The sequence below is a fragment of the Mytilus edulis genome, chromosome 9 (assembly GCF_963676685.1).
Source record: "Mytilus edulis chromosome 9, xbMytEdul2.2, whole genome shotgun sequence".
Lineage (NCBI taxonomy): Eukaryota > Metazoa > Mollusca > Bivalvia > Mytilida > Mytilidae > Mytilus > Mytilus edulis.
Window position 1 is genome coordinate 11,903,028 of NC_092352.1, and position 20,766 is coordinate 11,923,793.

The 20,766-nt window shown below is 32.6% G+C and overlaps 2 protein-coding genes across 2 annotated transcripts in view; both read right to left on the reverse strand.

Annotated features, from left to right (window-relative positions):
- Positions 1-6,637, reverse strand: part of LOC139487629 (G-protein coupled receptor GRL101-like) — a 48,490-nt gene extending 41,853 nt beyond the window's left edge. Inside the window, exons 1-4 of the mRNA XM_071272549.1 lie at positions 6,516-6,637; positions 5,691-5,801; positions 4,612-4,722; positions 558-773 (exon numbers count right to left, since the gene is read on the reverse strand). Of these exons, the coding sequence (XP_071128650.1) occupies positions 558-741 (184 nt within the window). The 5' untranslated portion in view covers positions 742-773; positions 4,612-4,722; positions 5,691-5,801; positions 6,516-6,637. The remainder of the gene's footprint in view (positions 1-557; positions 774-4,611; positions 4,723-5,690; positions 5,802-6,515) is intronic.
- Positions 5,641-19,478, reverse strand: LOC139489436 (uncharacterized). The gene is made up of 6 exons (XM_071275759.1): positions 19,448-19,478; positions 18,884-18,976; positions 11,998-12,336; positions 11,348-11,511; positions 9,883-10,075; positions 5,641-5,801 (listed from the first exon to the last, which is right to left on the reverse strand). The coding sequence occupies exons 1-6, from the start codon at positions 19,476-19,478 to the stop codon at positions 5,641-5,643; spliced, it is 981 nt and encodes a 326-aa protein (XP_071131860.1).
- Between the last annotated feature and the right edge of the window lie 1,288 nt (positions 19,479-20,766).

Here is a 20,766-nt window from a genome sequence, read left to right on the forward strand (position 1 = left end):
ACATAATCAGTATATCAAAACTGAAAAGACATGCTAGATGTTTTAGCTTTGTGTCTTTGAAAAGTTATATCAGAACAAAAATAAATCAGTATGTGAGACAGGAAAATAATTACCCATTTGAATACACACTTTTTTTAAAATATCATTCGTCGTGCAGAATCAGAGTTATTTGTTAGCGTTCACAAAACAACTAGTATGAATACAATGGTAATGTTACAATCTCAATCCTTGATTCGTTGACATTTAGTTTTTTATCTTTTGTATGTCCACTTCTGTCAATTTCGCATTATTGACTCTTTTTTGTGTTTCTGGCACAGACATTCTTTTTTTATATGAATTGATATCACATGAAGGATGATGACGGGCAATCTGTCGTAGTCAATGGTTTCGCTTAAATTTGGATTGATTAGACTAAATGCAAATTCACTCCATCATTATTAAATTCATAAAAATGGAGTTTAAGTGAAAATCTGAACAGTACATTTGTTTAATGATACCATCACATGCTTAGATAGGACTATCAAAATTGTTAAACGGCTTCATGTTTAAATACTTACGAAGCCCAAAGACTTTTAAATCCATTAAAGAATCTAAGTAATGATCTTGCTCATATTCTAGTGTAAGTGTCACATACTGTCCGGTAATTAGACGACGACAATGAAATTCGTTCTCTGTTAGACCAAAGAAACATGCCCTGGCTCCTCTGTTTACAAAATCCCATTGGTTTTTACTAACGTACATTCCGTATAAGTCCGGAGGAGGAACTTTTGGACCTGTAGATATAGAGCATGTAAATACATTTTTGTAAACCTGTTATCATTGCTATGTAGTCTCGGTGATAGTGATAGTTAATCAACTCGATTTGTTTTTATAATAGGTACAATATATTTAAAGATAACTCATTCATTAATAACATTACATATTCATATTCATATCTAATTTTAGGTAATAAAATAAAGCACTAAGAAATGTAGTCTTATTGCAAATAATGTTAAAGAGAGGCGAAAGATACAAGGGACAGTCAAACTCATAAATTGATAATAAACTGACAATGCCATGTCTGAAAAAGAAAAAGATAATAATATTTATTTGTGTCACTTCGTTTTTTGATTGAGTTAAGTCATTACAATTGATATTTCATAGAGTGTGTTTCTATGTTATAATGTTATACTACTGTTTCAGAAGGGAGCAGATTTGGTACCATTAAAACGTTTAATCCAGTTGCAATTGTTTGCACCTGTCCTAAGTCAGGAATCTGATGTTCAGTGGTTGTCGTTTGTTTATGTGGTTCATAAATGTTTCTCGTTTCTCGTTTTTATATAGATTAGACCGTTGGTTTTCCCGTTTGAATGGTTTTACACTAGTAATTTTGGGGCCTTTATTGCTTGCTGTTAGGTGTGAGCCTAGGCTCCGTGTTGAAGACCGTACCTTGACCTATAATGGTTTACTTATATAAATTGTGACTTGGATGGAGAGTTATCTCATTGGCACTCATACCACATCTTCTTATATCTAAATAGTAGTACACCAGACACAACATAGAAAACTAAAGACTAAGCAACACGAGCCCATCAAAAACTGGGGGTGATCCCAGATGCTCCGGGATGTACACAGTTATAGGGCACTTCACCAATGACTAAAATCTTGCCGTAATATATAAAAAATCATTTCAGAACAAAGTTCAAAACTTACTTAATGCTAATTATAGTCAATTATTGACGATAGTATGACAATAACAACCCCTGAAATGCAGGCTCCTGTTCTGGTGCAGTCAAACACAAAATGTACAGGCATTAAAAATGTCACATAACAAATACAAACCTAAGAATCAAAATACACGGTGGTAAAATAAGTGAATGCATTCACTACGAGTTAAATCAAAGGCAATTCAAACTTATCAAAAATGACGCTCGTCTGGCGTAAATGAAAAATTGAATCCTGTATCTATGATGAGGTTATTTATTAATAACCATGTTTCGCAGGACTAACATATAACTCATTCCAAAAATGAGGAATGTTATGTAAAGAAGTCAAATCAGCCTGAGAATACACTGAATTTGGCCACTCAAAGATGTAAATGTCGTCGGGATGTAAGAACAAAGGTTTTTATTTTTTTAAAGAAAGTCATTCACATATAGTTATTTGTTAATTTATTAAAAACAAAACCAATAATTGTATTGATAAAGCCAATATGATTAAGTCTCTACATGTACAAACAAACTTTGAAACCACCTTTTTTTTTTATTCATGACAGAATTTTGACTTTTTCTTAAACAAATAGTTTTGTAACGAACCCTTACATTTTACCTGTTGGTGCTTTTAAAGGGCAAAATTGTGGAAGGTTATTGTAAATGCATGATACAATTCGTCAATTTGATTCATTAGATGTGGCTTTGAAAACATGTCTTACCGGCCTACCGCAAAATGAATTTGGAAAAACAAAAAGCATATAGAACAGAACACGTTAGAAACTGTAGATAACACAAAGACATCACCAAAACCAAATGCGAACATATCGAACACCGTTATAGTAACACATACATGCAATTTTATGTCTAATAAACAAATGCATTTGATGAAAAACACAAATAAACATATAATGGTATATAACTGCAGAGCTTAAGAAAAGGATGTAAAGATGTCCCCGACGACAGTCGAGGTATATAATTTACCGTCACTATGACCTGACTCTCAGTGTTGCTCTCCATCTATTGCAACAAATTGACCAAAATTGTTATTTGTTTTTTAAAATCAAAATGGTCAGCTGGTCAAATAATTGAACAAACTGCTGCAGAAAACCACAGTCCAGTAGTGGAAGTGCAAGGTGATAAAATAAAGTATACTTACAATCCTATAAGACTTTAATTTCACTTCAATGTTACTATAAAAAATTAGTCCAACAGTTTGTATAGGCATTTTATTGTTATTGTCATGCCAAAGGTAATAGGTAGTTATTCTGGATTGCTATAAAAATGTCCAAACTAAGCTTTTATTTTTGTTTCGACAAGTCTTCTATATTCATAAGAATCAGACATCATTTGAATTAAATCATCTTATATTCAGTAAAGTTACAATAAGTTGTTACTAGTAATAGGTTTCAATGGGAGATAACCTAAAATATTTTTCTTTTTGAAAGTAAAATTGATTATCTCCAATGACAATTTCCTATCCTAACAACGTATTGTAATTTCTCACATATTTTTCTGAATATGAAATGATTCAATTCAAATGATGACTTGATTCTTATGCATGTAGAAGAACTTTTTTCAGAGAATTATTGTATAAAAGCTTAGTTTGGACATTTACATAGCAATTCTAAATTAGTATTGACCACCTTTAGCATGACAATAAAAAAAGAATGTCTATACAAACTATTAGACTGATTTTTCGTTATAACTTCGAAGTGGAATAAAAGTCTTGTAGGATTGTAAGTATGCTTTACATCATCACCTTGCACTTTCACAATTTGACTGAGCAGTTTGTTAAAATTTCCGACCAGTTGAACAGTTTGGTTTTATAAAACAAATTGCAATATGGTCAGAATTTTGAATAAGTTGCAATTGGTGGAAAGCAACACTACCAGTCAAGTCACAGTAAGTAGAGTGAGAATGAATATGTATAGAATATATATTTTCTATCCATAACATATATTAATTAATAATATTTTTTTCAAAATCTATAGTTCTCTCTCTCTTTATGATTTGACACACGTTCCATGTTGTTTGATAGATGAGTATGTTTTCAGATTTTCGTTTGGCAAACATATGGGGTCAATTTTCTAAAATCTAAAATCGGAGAAATTAAACAGAAAATGATCTTACTGCTTATGTTTGGTTCGAAACAAATAATATACGATAAATAAAAATGACGATTCAAAACCATTAGAATTCAGGTAAATCTTTTATCTGGGAAGTGAATGAGACATTCAAACTAGAATGTCGAAAACGATAACGCCTTGGCAAAAACAAAAACTACCAAACGACAAACAGTTACATACAAAACACAACACCGAAAGAAAAGAATGAGCAATACTGGTGATAACTGTCATCTCGCTTTGATTTTTGAAGTGGCCTATACATTTGTTACCTTCCTTGACGCAGAAATGCTATCTCAATAAACATGGTTTCAAATATTTTATTTCAAGAAAGATTTTCAGAACTATGAACACAAGAAACTGCACACTGATATATATATTTAGAAACAAGTCAACACAAATGTTTAGTGTAATTTAAAGTATATCCACATGTCTTTTAATGCAAAGCATATAATAAAGGTATAACACAGATCCCTTGAATCATGCGAATATTCAACTTATTGGTATGTTCTTGTTAACTAGGATTAAGAAAAAAAACATAATGAAACTGCCTGTCGGGCCACTTGAAGAGTCACATAAAATCTAGGATAGAAGTAAAATACAGGAATTGGAATAATAAGAAAAGGCAATAGCAGTATATCCTGTTTATTAGCCATTTAACGATTAAACGGAAACAAGTCCGGTCACAAACCAAAACCGAGGGAAACACATTAACTATCAGAGGAAAACAACGGAACAACAGAAACAATGAACTGTAACAATAAAATAATCATATCCGGCATTTACATAAGACTTACTTCTTATATCTCGCTTAATAACATGCGTGACTTCGATAAACTGTTGAAGATCGATCTGAATCCATGGTCTATATGTGTATTCTGTATAAAACACTTCACCTGGTTGATCCACTATACAAAAATAGGAACTATGAGAAAAGCAAACTGTAAATTGTATATACCTATAAAAATCGTCATAGAGATGTTCTCAGTTCGAACAGTATGACGTTTTAAGCATACACTTTACGTCCCTTATTTCATAATCTGACAAAGTCTGTATAGTGTAACAAGCAGGAGCGTAATGTATAAACTGACATATTTAAACGCCAAATATGTTTTGATGTCGTCGATCTGTGTGAATATCGCTTTCAAATAAAGACATGAAACAGACTTTCTTTCGATGACCTCTTTCATGTTCACTGGGATATATGAGACACAAGCACTCATTAAAATGGAGTTGCATTACATCATCGAAATATCTTATTTGCAACTGGGTATTAAGTGACCAACATTCAATCAATCAATAAATATATACGAAAGAAACATTAAAGAAATGTGCAAGATACGTGTTGTCTTTGAAAAAGTTATGTGTGCATCCTGCTTCATAAGTATACAAAGAAAAGTCGACCAGTATTGTTGCACAATTAGAAACACCGACTGTGTGCGTATTGAAATATCAGTCCAACAACTCAGCACATTTGTTGTCGATACAAATGACCAGTGTTTTCATGATATTATCTTCAGTGTATTTATTATTGGAATTATAGAATGGAATGAGAGAAGACGTGTGGTAGTTACTTGACCTTGACTCGCCCCGGTGATGCAGATAACAATAAAGGTATAAAAATGTAATATATAACTTTCATATAATTGTCTATCATGCAAAAGGATTGCATTTTTTTCAATGATGCACTGCAACTTTGATGTTTGCAGTGTTACAATTCTAATGTAAATTTGACAAAAATAACTACTTTATAATGATGGTTATGTTTCAGTTGTTATGCTTGAATATGTTAAAAGTGTTATAAAATTTTTTGCAATATTTGGACTTTAAATATCAATAATGTCTATCATATATCTCACTATTGAATTTGATTTACCTTCATCAACTACAAAGAAAGGGTTGTTGGTCGGTGATTTCACGTATGGCGATGAGTATACTGGCCTTCCTAGACTGTACGAATTTGATAACCAAGGTGAATTCTGTGATCCTGGAAAATATTGTGAAAAGTTATACCAATCAAAATTTAAATTATTTTTCATTTAAGAATTGAATGCTGCTTTTTGTAAATTTATTGGGGTGTAAAAGCGTTGACCGAAGTACATTTTGTATGAAGCGCGGAGGCGCTTCATACTAAAAATGTGCGCACGGTCAACGCTTTTACAACCCTATAAAGTTACAAAAAGAAGCATTCAATACTTTTAATTACATTTTTTTAGCTAGAATCATGAAAACACGATTTTTATCAAGTTTTCATTTAATTTACCTGTGCACTTAATTGTGGGACCTCGTGTCATCATGAATGATAAATGTTATTGTCTAATACAATTGTTTCAGGAATAGCACGAGATGTGCAGTTGGCCAATCAGAATAACGTATTATAATGAAACATACATCTAATGTAATTATTCCTTAATATTAGCAAAATACATGGTCATCATTTAGTATAAAAGAAAAAAGTGAAAAAAAATATTGCATCGAATGTACACATTTAAATGTTTGTGACAAAAAAATCCAATTTTGAGGGCATCTGACCGATGTGTTGTGATCTATTTTATTACAGGTAAATGCTCGAAGTGTGTAATGAAAAGAAATATACTAGAAAACATGTTTAAGTCATATGAAACCACAAATTTAAAAAAAAATATGCATATGTTTTTTAAAACTAAATGGATAGTTTTCATTATACAACTTATGTACATACTGTGGATTCATTTTTATTCGTGGTATACCAATTTTCGTGGGTTTCGTGGGTCACAGCGAACCACGAATTTAAGAATTCAACGAAGAATAATCCAGAGAAATGTGTATGGAGTCGGGTGTTTATTTCCGGTTATGTTATGCAGTTCTAGTATAGTGTTGACTAGCGATAAACATTGTAACATAACACGTGTTTTTTTATTGAAAGAAGATACAAGTATTTTAAGTAAATCAAGAATAAATATATCGAATATCAGTGATAATTTACTTTCTAAAATTGATTAACACTGTTCACGGAAAATAACTGTAAATTATTAATTACCGTGTCATAGTTTTGTTTACTAGAGATTTTAAGTACGGGGATATTGCCCGTAGGTAATATTGTTTATGACAGGAACATTTATTTTCACACCTTATACTTACATGACTGTTTATTATATCGTGATTAGGGAAATGAGCTTTCAATCATAAAGTTTTGAATGCCTTATAGAATTTATAAATTGTAAAACAAACAAATAATTAGTTGTCTCTGTCCATAATTGTAATAGCAGTTATCAATGAACACTTTAACCTAGAATGACCAAGCGAGGATTTTGACAATTCAAAACTTTTTCAATGAATTACTTCTTTTTTGTTTGTTTTATTATTGATCAAACCAAGGAGGTTATATGATCTCCTAAATCAAAAAGAATTCCACGAATTACGTATCTGAATTTTTTTTTGTAATCAGCGATCAACGAATTTACGTATACCACGAAACGTCTTTTTTTCTCCATCCACGAAAATTGATACCCACGAAAATAAATGAATCCACAGTATACTTTTTTCTGAGGAAAATTCTTTAATTTGTCCACATTTAGAAGAAGTTTACTTATTTTCAATTGGTTGCTGCCAGCAAGCAATTCGCCGACATATTTTCCGTATGCATAGTGACCTATAAGCGTGACCCTCCTCGTAAAAAACCGGTGATAGCAATACGCATGAATCTGTCATTAAAATAAACAATTACCTGATTGTATATGTTAAACACGTGCTAAATACCCATGCTTTTTGTTGATTATTTACTATGAGGTGACAATTGGTAAACTTCGGCTTCAAAACACGGCATTTAATTAGTAGCCATATTTGTTAAATCATAACAGACAGATAGAAAAAAAATGACGATTATACGATATATTTGCGTAAAAAATGATAAAATCGTGCACAGAGGACTAATTTCATGATATATACATGCATTGGTTCAAGAATTGGATGAACATTATTTTTTACCAGTCACTCGTTTCTTATGACTTTAAGCAAACAAAAATTGAAAATATGACAACGGGACCGTCTCGTGTAAACTTTGTCAGAGGTTATATAATAACTTTAGTTTTTTTCGAAAACAATCAATTTAAACATAAGAGCATAAAGTACGCCAAATCATTTAAATGTTTTAATACTGTTTTTCAAAAAAGACAAGGTATAGCACTACAATTATTTGTGAAGATCGTATTGTTTAACGTTCTTATTACTGTGTTTTTGTACTATAAATTTTATCAGTATCTTTTCCTGATCAGAAGATATATTTTTGGTGTTTAAAAATATACTATTTTCTTACATAGATAAGACCATGGGTTTTCCCGTTTGAATGGTTTTACACTAGTATTTTTTAGGCCCTTTATAGCTTGCTGTGTGGTGTGAGCCAAGGCTCCGTATTGAATACCTACTTTGACCTATAATGGTTTACTTTTATATATTGTGACTTGGTCGGAGAGTTGTCCCATTGGCACTCATATCCCATCTTCTTATCTCTATGTTATTTGCATTGTTGTCAAAATAAAAGTTATTGGTTGTTTTATTTTTAAGATCTAAGACTTATCATTTCTTTTCAGTATTCTATACAGTTTGTGACTTTGGACCTTGATTGAGCTACTGCTTATGAAATATTTATGTTTGTCCGTGTTTTGAAAAAGGGTACGATACAAAGGGGATATGAGTTGGAGAAAACCGACCGAAAGACAATCAACAGTCCCCAAACAATTTCACTTTCTAAATTCGGAACAACACGAACACCGTCGAAGCCCGAGTTTAAACTCAGATGCTCCGGAAAGGTTCAAAATTCAGACATATTTACACCTTTATCTTTCATATTTTTACTCTGGGTCAACGACTGCTATAAAATTGTAATTTTCAATGTGGTGCAAGTAATAAATACCAGGAATACATGTTAGTCTGTCAGGGTTCTGTGACCTTGAACTCATTCTCAAGGTTCATTGATAATGTTAAGATTATGTGATACCCGTAGTAAATCCTTTCCTCCTGTAATCAGGTGTCTTATTATATAGATACAGCCCTACAGATATCGCTATGTTGTATCTGTATACTATGCAGATATCGCTTTAAAGCTCCGCCCACTGCCGGACTGCGATTGTGTATTGCTGTTGACAAGTGTTGTATGAACCTGCGTGACCTCAGAATGTGTATTGCAGTCGCATTCCAATGACGTATTGTTTGACCTTATGCGAACTAACGATTAATTTTATACTTTCTGTTTGTTTTCAAACATTTCTTTTGAGCAATAAAAATTAAACCAATTTTCTGATAACAGACAAACATGAACATCAGTATTTTCTACGACGACAATCATCGATTTCAAAACTTGAATGTGTTCATTTGTAACAAATCAACCATGTCAATTTGGGCATCCACGTTATAGAATGTCAAGTTCAGTTCAAAATCTGAAGCGTAGGACAATTTGTACACTTCTGTTTTAAATTGGACAATGTTTTGTTATTTGTGATTACTGTTGAAATTAGTTGTTATGTTAAAATAGATAATGGTGCTCCTTGATTAGTTATCAAAAGTACCAGGATTATAATTTAGTACGCCAGACGCGCGTTTCGTCTACATAAGACTCATCAGTGACGCTCAAATCGAAATATGTATAAAGCCAAACAAGTACAAAGTTGAAGAGCATTGAGGATCCAAATTTGAGCGATGTATTATTATTATTGACCATTCGAGATTCTTTTTTTGCAAACCCGTCTTCAGCTGAATGTGTAATTGTATTATTACTACGCGGGCCTCAAGAGATTTTAAATCGAATATAAATGCAAAAACAATATACAGAATTAATTGCAGGATAAAGACAATAACTGTTTAGTGTCTATTTTGTCCGACAAAATTTCAACATAATATTCAATCATGATCAGTTAATCATCCTGGACATTGTGTGTGTGTACTATTGTTCATATTACAATTCTTTGAAGTGATTCTAATAGCGGGTTGGTCTTTTTTGTATCAGAAGCTTAACGCAATAAATATAAGATAAAAAAAATGTGTCAAAACATCGTATACTTTTAATATGTATAATACCGCGATAAAATACTGACCTAAAGGATAAAAAGCATAGTTGTAGCTTTCCGGTTGATAGAAACAAAAGGTAATTCCGACATGTGTATCTGATATGGTCAAATTAGGAATCGTTCCATGGAAGTCCCAATAGATACCCCGTCTTGACATGTACATTGTGTCTTCGATTACAGTCATGTCGTTCATAGGTTCGCACCTTTCTGTACTTGGACCCTATTGTATGCAATAAAAAAACAAATTCTAACAATACATAAGTAGTGTAAATAAATAGCTTGCCATTCTGCCATTATCACCATTATGACTCATACTAACTTCAAAACAAGACATTTTATCAACAAAAAGTACAATACAAATTTGTAATGCTCTTTCAGTCAAAGGAAATTGAAATTAAATTTATCGCACTCATCATCTTTTTTTTTATATAAAACGGTGCATGTAGATAGCAAATGCAAAAATGTACTTTATTCAAACAGTAAATAGTTATCTAATTAAGGTACTAGGATTCTAATTTAATACGCCAGAAGCGTGCTTCGTCTACATAAGACTTATCAGTGACGCTCAAATTCAAATAGTTATAAAGCTTAACGAGTACAAAGTTGAAAAGCATTGAGGACCCAAAACTCCAAAAAGTTGTGCCAAATACGGCTGAGGTAATCTATGCCTGTGATAAAAAAAAATCCCTTAATTTTTCGAAATATTCATAGTTTTGTTAACTGGAAATTTATGTTAAAAAAAATGACCATATAATTGATATTCATGTCAACCCAAAGTTATAACTACTTGGCTGGTGATACCCTCGGTGACGAAACATCCACCAGCAGTAGCATCGACCCAGTCGTGTAAATAGTTCAAAGACTCATCAGTGACGCTCAAATCAAAATAGTTATTGAGCCAAACAAGTACACATTGAATTAACATTTGAATGGTGAAATTCGGTATATCTGTAATACATTGTTTTTTATAACTTCGAGGTCCAAATGTTTTGCCATAGCATATCCTCTTCTTAAGAAGGGATTAAAAAACTACATTACACCAACAGCATTGAAAAACCAGTCCAAACCGGTTATTTTGGTGACTAATTATTTCTATTTCTGTGCATACTTTTACGAAAATATACCTTTGTTTTTGTATCTAGCATTGCATACTGGTTTGTCTTGTTCCTGGCTTTTATACTGATAATTCACAATAAATAAAATTGAGAATGGAAATGGGGAATGTGTCAAAGAGACAACAACCCGACCAAATAAAAAACAACAGCAGAGGGTCACCAACAGGTCTTCAATGTAGCGAGAAATTCCCGCACCCGGAGGCGTCCTTCAGCTGGCCCCTAAACAAATATATACTAGTCCAGTGATAATGAATAAGACATATAATCTAAACTAACGTTGACCTATAATGGTTTACTTTTATAAATTGTTATTTGGATGAAGAGTTGTCTCATTGGCACTCACACCACATCTTCCTATATCTATAAGCTTACTATACCTTCAATAATACGAACGGGTAATTATGTGGAAATACTTCTAACAAAGTGATGTTACTATCTTCCTTGCAGCAAAATGTCACACTAGTTGAATTCTCTGGATGAATACCGAATCCTACCATATCACTGTGATAGCCTCTTATAGTCATGTTGCCTCCTTTGAAACCTACATTTTTTTGTTTAATGCTCAGCTAATTATTCAGTATCATATTTTATCATCTAAAATATTACTTACACCTACTGTTCTTTAATAAAATTAAATTCTTAAGTTGAATTGATTATGAATGTTCAGAAATATGTGATAGATGTGTAGTTAAATGCTGAATATCAAATTGTTGGTGTGTTTTTTTTACATGATAAGTTTTCTAGATTGCTACTTTAATTTGTTATTGAGAGTCTTTTAAAGTTCGCCTTGCTATCTGGATTTTGCCCGTTGTTGAATGCCACATTTGACCTTTAGTTGCTAACTTCTTCGTCATTTGGTCTCTGATTGTCAGTTTTTTTTTTTTAATTTGCTTTCCTACCGAAGCTAAATGATGAAAAACATACAAGAAAAAAGCAACAAATATGAATTGGGGCGTTCTAATCATATGACACATACAAATGAATACTTGAAATAGAAGATAATAGAAGATCTTAACCATCAAATTACCTTTGGCACATCCTTTTCCGATATCGTATATACAAAAATTTCCTTGTGCTTCTTGTAGTCTAGAAGGATCATTCCCATCTTGAACACAAAAATTCAGTTGGACACTTCTCTTCGAATAAGGCCCCAAAATGTACAAATCTTTCGAATGTGGTATATGGAATACTTTGTTTCCACTACCTACCATGTAATCTGTTCCACTGCTCTCCCAGTACATATCGTTTGATGAAACTGGCAGCGTCAAGTTTATATATCTAGTATCCCAGTCACCTTCAGGACATCCATACATACTGGCTGGTAGCGCATAGCTTCCTGTGGGCCAGATAGGTGGATGCTTTATACCTGTCAAAGTAATTCCATACATCTTTTTATACGAGGGAACTTTTGCTACCGTCCGTAGAATGTCATTACTGTCAACAGTTATTTTATCAAAGCAAATATGGAATAAATCCTGTCTGAACCGCTTCTGTATCCTCCGCTACTTATTTGTTTGTCTTTTTGCAATATATTTTATTTAGTTTCAATGTACGATCATAATAAAAGACCATTTTTTTAATCATCCAGTTTAATTGAGGGTTGAAGCTGGCATGTCAGTAACTGCTAGTAGTCCTTTGTTAATTTATGTAGCATTGTCATTTTGTGTACTTTCTTTTGTTATCTATTCTGACATCGAACTCGGACTTCCTGTAAACTGAGTTTTACTGTGCGTATTGCTATGTGGGTTTTTTTCCTACATTGCTAGAGGTAGAGGGTTGAGATCTCACAAAAAACATGTTTAATCCCGCCGCATTGTTGCGCCTGTCCCAAGTCAGGAGTCTATGACGTCCATTATCACTAAACGAGTACACATTGTTGTTTAGGGGCAAGCTGAAGCACGCCTCCGGGTACGGGATTTTCTCGCTGTGTTGAAGACCCATTGTTGGCTTTTGGCTGTTTTCAGCTGTTTGGTTGTTTTCGCTTTGATACATCCCCCATTTCCATTCTCAATTTTAATTAAATGGAGCCGATAAGGCAACAGTGGTATACCGTTGTTCAAATGTCACTCTAAATCGATTGAGAAAAAATAAATCCGGGTTACAAACTAAAACCGATAGAAACATATCAACCATATAAATCGAATGAGATAAAACAATACAATGTGCCAAATTCAATGTGAGTAAAGTTAAATAAACCCTTACGTGACCCTGTATATGATGCAAATAGAAGAGTGGACATAAATAAAATCAGATTTAAAAACTATTTTATTATTCAAATCATGTTACGACAGTGGTCATTTACAATAAACAATTATAATTAAATATGACAATATAATCAACAAACATGAGATATTGTACAGCATACAATGTGGCAGATAATCTAATAGTCGTTCAATGTTTATACAAACAATTTTAAAATTTCACATGGGCAATGTTAGCAGACAGGGTTAAAAAATCAAAAGTATGTTAGAATTAATTTCAGAAAAAGATCGAGATTTAAAATAGTCCAAAAGTTGCATAGAATTTATAAAAAACCACAAATAGTTCATTCCACTACGCGATTGAATAATTTTGCGTTTGTGGTTCAACGTATTTACTAAAATAATAGAAATATACTAGTATCATAATGACATATAAAGGCAACAGTAGTATACCGCTGTTCAAAACTCATAAATCCATGGACAAAAAACAAAATCGGGGTAACAAACTAAAACCGAGGGAAACGCATTAAATATAAGAGGAGAACAACGACACAACACTAAAATGTAACACACACAGAAATAGACCAAGCATCAGACAAAATCCCACGAGAATAACAAATATAACATATAATAGAACAATATCATACTGACGGGATCTTTTAAAGTACAGAGTCACGTTATTAGAACCAAAGAAACACAAAAAGTCGCATAACACACCAGCAAAAAATGAAACATAATACTGTAACGAAAATCGGTCATAATTTATTTATTTTGATGTGAAACAGCAGTTGTCTTTCCTTATTAATTGTGTTTCTATATAAACTCCATAAATCGGGTTTTTTTCTATAGTGAACATTGATTGGTTAAATATTTCTCAGTGTGTTTGGATTTGTTTGTCAGCTTTTTGGTCATGAATGTTTGTCTCTAATATTTATTTAACTGTGCATTTGTATTCAGATATCGCAGATCAAATTTATTCGTTCATTGTGTAATCATACGTTTTTTGATTGAGTTAAGTCTGCCAATTGATATTTTATCGTATGTTTTTCTATGTTGTGATGTTATGCTATTGTTTCAGAAAAAGGGAGAAGGTTTGGATCCATTAAAACGTTTAATCCCGCTGCAAATGTTTGCACCTGTCCTAAGTCAGGAATCTGATGTACAGTAGTTGTCGTTTGTTTATGTAATATATAAGTGTTTCTCGTTTCTCGTTTTGTTTATATAGATTAGACCGTTGGTTTTCCCGTTTGAATGGTTTTATACTAGTAATTTTGGGGCCCTTTATAGCTTGTTGTTCGGTGTGAGCCAAGGCTCCGTGTTGAAGGCCGTACTTTAACCTATAATGGTTTACTTTTTTAAATTGTTATTTGGATGGAGAGTTGTCTCATTGGCACTCACACCACATCTGCCTTTATCTATCATCATATATACCAGGACTAAATTTTGTATATACGCCAGACGCGCATTTTGTCTACTAAAGACTCATCAGTGACGCTCGAATCCAAAAAAGTTAAAAAGGTCAAATAAAGTACGAAGTTGAAGAGCATTGAGGACCAAAATTCCTAAAAGTGTTGCCAAATTCAGTTATGTATATAAGTTTCTCAATAGTTGGAGCACCATCTATTACTTAAAACACCCCTAAAATTGGTATAATCATGATTTTCACCCCTTTGAGTATAATGGACTGATCCAGATGGTAGTATATAAACCAGCTCAAGACTGAAACTTATATATACACCTCGCCAAAAGTTAAGCAACACCTGATAATTTTCCAGAATCGTTTTTTACTGATTTAAAAACTAATCGATATATCGATACAATGAACAGAACTTGTGTTTTTATAAGATAACATATATAATGTTAATTGGAAAGTTTTCATGACTGAATTTTTGACTATTTTATTTTGGGCAAATGGTTGTAAAATGGCAAAATAAAATATAAGGTAAAGTTTCAACTTATACTGAAGTTTTTGAAAAATCTGCTCTGCACTATACCCAAAATTCTTTTCACAACTCGAGAGTGACCATTTGTGAATACATTAAAGTACAATTTAGGTCAGTAGCGAGTGTATCCTCCATGATGCCGAAAAAGTTCATCCACACGTCGTCTCATCCGGTGCCAAGGAATGGTGTTAATTACTTCCCGACGAAAATAATCTGAAACAATGCGTGCTCTGTGTGGCTTATCATTCTCGTAAATGAAAGTTGGTCTAGTTGTAAGATTGTGATTGTCAAAATGAGGCACAACCATATCCCGGATGATGTTATCGCGATATTTTTTACCCGCCCTAGCCCCATCCAGAACATACAGGTCAAATTTGCAGTCGAATAAAAAGTATCCCGAATCGTCAAACCTCCAACACCAAACGCTGTAGTTCCAAAGATGTGCTGTTTCCTGTATGCTGTATTTCGAGGAAGCCATACGCGCATGCGCTCATAAATATGATGTAGGAGGTCAGAAAACAACATGCTTCTAATCAAACTAATAGTAAAAACAAAAACATACGGAGAGAGACGGTTTGATAGAGCGGCCGCCGTTTTATGGAATGACTTGCCGAAAGAATTGCGAAACACTGAATCTGTGAATGCTTTCAAGAAAAACATAAAAACTTATTTATTCAGACAGGCTTTTCCACATAATTAATACTCGGACAGTTTTAGACTTTTATTCGATCTCAGTTTATATTTTTATGTGTCATACTAACTTTTTATTGCATTTTTATTACCTTAACACCTTTTAATTTATTTATTGTTTAAGACATTTTTCATACCTACTATTTCCTTTTTATTTCCTTTACTCTTTTTATTTTTAGACATAAAGCTATAAGTCAAATTTTTAAAGCACTCCTGTTGATTTGCTTTTAATACTTTTTTCTCAAAATTAGCTAATACTTTTTATATCATTTTTGATGAATAAAGTTTTAAGTTTCATATATTTAGTCGTATTCTTTTTTTTTTTTTTTTTTTTTTTTTTTTTTATACGGTTTCTATTTTTATTTGATTTTTAAATTTGTTTATATGTACTTGTTTCATTGTTTTTTATGCATTGTAAAGCGCTTAGAGTAAATGTGTATTTAGATAAGCGCTATATAAGCACTGTAAATAATAATAATAATAATAATAATAATAGGAGAAATCTGATCTCGTCAGACCAGTGGAATTGACGCCACAGTCTCAAAGTCCAATTGCGGTGACCACGTGACCACTGATGTCGAGCTTAAGGCTGCCTACTAGTCAGCAATAGTCTTTTGACTGGTCTACAGGCACGTAAATTGGCACAATTTAGTCTGCGGTAAACAGTTACATTTCATTTCACGAAACTTGCAAGGAAAAAAAGTGTATGTAGCTCCAGAAAACTTGTTTTTTAGGGTACCTAGGAATAGAATTTATACTTTAATTATTTCCTGTCGATTAACAATAGATTAACGAACTATTTGGAAACAAAGCAGTATCAAATTAAATTTTAAAACGAAAAAAAGAAGCAAAAATATTAAGGTATTGCTTAACCTTTGGCGAGGTGTATATATAATTAGTTATTGTATTAGTGAGAATACAAGGTGTATACTTGCTGGTGTTGAAAGTTGTACTATGTGGAAGTGTGAATACTTCATAGATTTGTATTAGTGAGAATACAAGGTGTAAACGTGTTGGTGTTATAAAAGGCCGTATGCATGTTGCATATGAATCTGTTAGTGACATTGTGAATACATCGGTCTGATACATGTTGCATAGTGATTGCATAGTGACATTGTGTATATATATTCTGTTATGATACAATGTGTTTATGCATTGTGAATGAAGAACTTCAGCTTGCATTTTATGCATTGCGCTGTGTATATATTTTTCGCTGTGAAACCATTTAAGGATGTGTTAATTGTTTTGAATAGGACAACTGGTTGTGGTATAAAATTGAGTTTAACACTTGAAATCATGATTTATTCAGATACAGTTCCATTGATCGCCCGGTTACACGTTACAATACAAACACATTGACGGGATGTTTAAGTACCGAGCCACGTTAAATGGATATCACATAAAACAATCCAACAGTAAAAGTAATATTAATAATAGAACAAAGACAAATGAAAAAACAATATAATACGTTGTTAAGATGATAAACAACATCAGTACGCAGAATCTATACATCAAGACCATCATGTATTATTTGTGAAGTTGATAAGGAATATTTATCAGCAAGGTCTTGGTACCTTCCGTATGAACCTTTTTAGGAAAAGGACGAGACGTTCTTTGACATACCCCTGGTTCATCAACTTTCTGCTCAGACACTAATGACGTTTTACAAAGTCATCAGTACTCTTGAATGCTTTGCCCAGCAGTGTATCATGGGTTTACATTAGCATGATTATCATTTAAGATTTATAAGGTTAAGATAAATAGAAAGGACGACGCTTATGTATATAGTATAGAATAGCTTCAAAAGTATTCTTCCTCGTGTCAAAAGCAGATGATCAAGTAAATCATCTTAACAAAACCAAAACAAAATGAACATACTTTAAACAGTACACGGATGTCCCATCCACAATATATTTTTCTATGTTTAGTGAACCTAGAAAATTGGGTAAAAACTCTAATTTGACATTACAATTAGAAAGATCATATCATAGGGAACATGTGTACTAAGTTTCAAGTTGATTGAACTTCAACTTCATTAAAAACTACCTCGACCAAAAACTTAAGCCTGAAGCGGGACAGACGGACGAACGAATGGACGAATGGACGGACGGACGAACGGACGGACGAACGACAAACGGACGGACGCACAGACCAAAAAACATAATGCACATAAATGGGGCATACATATCATCTGCAAAGATTGATATTTGCTCATCTGCAGAAAACACCAAGAGACCAAGTGCTCTATGATATACTGTATTACCTGAGTTACACTGCTGACATAGTTTAAGATCACATGACACCCTTAACTCATAAATTTAAATTGCATTTGATATTTATTCCTAAATTTTACATCGGTGCAAAGCTTCCTATCTAAATTCTAAATCAGTTGATCCTTCCAAATTGTATTGTCCATTCCTTAAATTTATGATTGTAATATATTTTAAAAGATACGTTAATGACTGTTACTAAGAAAATAAAGTTTTTAAATGCTGGTATGCAGCATCTTATAAAAAAATTGGTTTTGATATCCTAGTCTAAGCCAATAATTAAAAAATAGATCTGACTTAATCAAAGTACAGTGAAAAACGACCAATTTCAGATAAGACTGCAAAATTTGTAGGTTTTTTTTTGCACATCCAGGATAAATTATTAAAATTTATTCTGAAGCTTTTCACCAGTAAATTCAAAAAAATTGTATCTACTGAGATACGAACTTATTAGAAAGGCCGTGTAATTCAAGAAAAATGAAAAACCTTTACATTCCTCAGCAACAAATAAAATTTCGTATTGTGAATATTCTTGAATTATTCTACGTTTAAGGAGATGTATGGAAAGACCCAAGAAAAACATTATAATTATAGTAAAAATATGTAATTTTGAAAAATATGTCTTCCTTAAAAATAATTGTTACTTCTTGAATGAGCTAGGAGTTTCTTCAAACAACATGCAATTCCAGTCTTTTTGTCTTTTTCAACATCATGACTTTCAGATTTAAGATTTAACAATAGTCATAAAAACACATTTTTAACATACCAAATGAAATAGATACATTTTAACAAAATAACTTGCTACATACCTCCACAAAACGGTCCATCATTCCCGCTGCAGATACACCTACAGGTAGAAATATTCACCTCCATACCAAACGAGCATTGTATGCTTGGACATGCTAATAAAAACATCAGGATAACAGTCATCAATTCAAAACAAATATTAAGTAGATTTTAAAGTCAAAAAGACAGTTTTGTCAACTTTTTCGAGCTCATCTCTCAATTTAGTACTTAGATACTGGCCTGAAGATACGTATATTGTTTTATATAGATTTGCTGTAATAACATTTCCCTTTCTGTTATTGAATATTGGATCTTTAATTATTTTGCCTCAGGCATTAACATAGATGCGAAAGATGCCAGCCAGACATCTAAACTCATAGGTCGAATCTAAACTGACATCATCTTGGCTAAAAAAAGAAAAAGACAAATAGAAAAATAATAGTACAAAAGACACAACATAGAAAACTAAAGACTAAGCAACACCAACCCCACCAAATGGTAATGGGGGTGATCTCATGTGCTCCGGAAGGGTAGGCAGATCCTGTTCCACATGTGGCACTCGTCGTATTGCTCATGTTATTACAAACCTGGTAAATAGTCTAATTCGGTAGGTGTCATCGTGAAAAAGTAACGGGGTTGTCATCTGTGAAACGGATTTTTCATTACGGTCAACCAACTTGTGGTATCGCCCGTAAAATGTAAGAAGGGATGAACCTAACTTTACCATTTGGAACAGTTAGTTTAATGGCTTCCTAGTGAGCAGCAAACCTATATCAAGAAATTCATTAAAGGAAATATAGGCCCGGCAATATTGTATCAATTTGGAGATATATACTCCGTATGCTGGCGCTGCAGAAATATTGTTAAACATTAAGGGAAAAACAATGATTGTCGAAATCCGCTACGGGTGCTGTCATTTTGTACCATTAATTTTATAAAAACAACTCAGTCAAAATATAAAGGCAACAGTAGTGTACCGCTGTTTGAAAGTCATTAATCTGCTGTTGGACAGCTAGCACAAAGGCTATCGCCAGGACAGTACATCGGTATTGGATTGAAAATACCGATTTTGTTTTATATTATTTGCTGTTTTAAAATTTCGTTATCCTTTAAAATTAAAGAATGTATCTTACAATGCATAGCTCCGATTTCTCATCCGTGTGTTTGTTGTTCTTTTGGTCATTTTTGATTTATCAGTTCCTCAACGTTTTATTCGCGAGCAACATTGAAGATACACTTCGAAGTGCAACATAAAGTGTACTACAATAGCTGAGCTATTGATGTAAAAACACAAGATTTGCCCTTAAACACTGAAATATGAAAATTTAAATTAAACTCGCGCACAAAAACCGCTTATGTTTAATTATAATATACGTAAAATGAAGTAAATTCCAGTGTACAAATGTTTATTTGATGCTTTTTCTTTGGTTTTTTTCTTCTTCATTGAATCACAATGTTTAATTGTAATTTTCTATTATTGTATTCAGTGTATTTATTGGTTTCATTTGTTATACTTTTTTTCTTCATTAGGAATTGTTTTTTTTTACCTTATTATTTACTTATTCGCAAACATATAGAACAGACCTTAATTAAGACAAACGAGCTAGGGTAATCGTAAGAAAACCTTAATACACATTAAATATGGTAGCAAGTCTGTCTTTACTATCATAAATTATGTTAAAATATCTACATATATATAGTTATCAGAGGTACCCGGATTATAATTTAATACGCCAGACGCGCATTTCGACTACATAAGCTCATCAGTGACGCTCAGATCAAAATAGTTATGAAGCCAAACAGGTACAAAAATGCCCAAATTCCAAAGTGTTGTGCCAAATACGGATAAGGTTATCTATTCCTGGGATGAGAAAAAAAGTTTTTAAAAAAAATCAAAGTTTTGTAA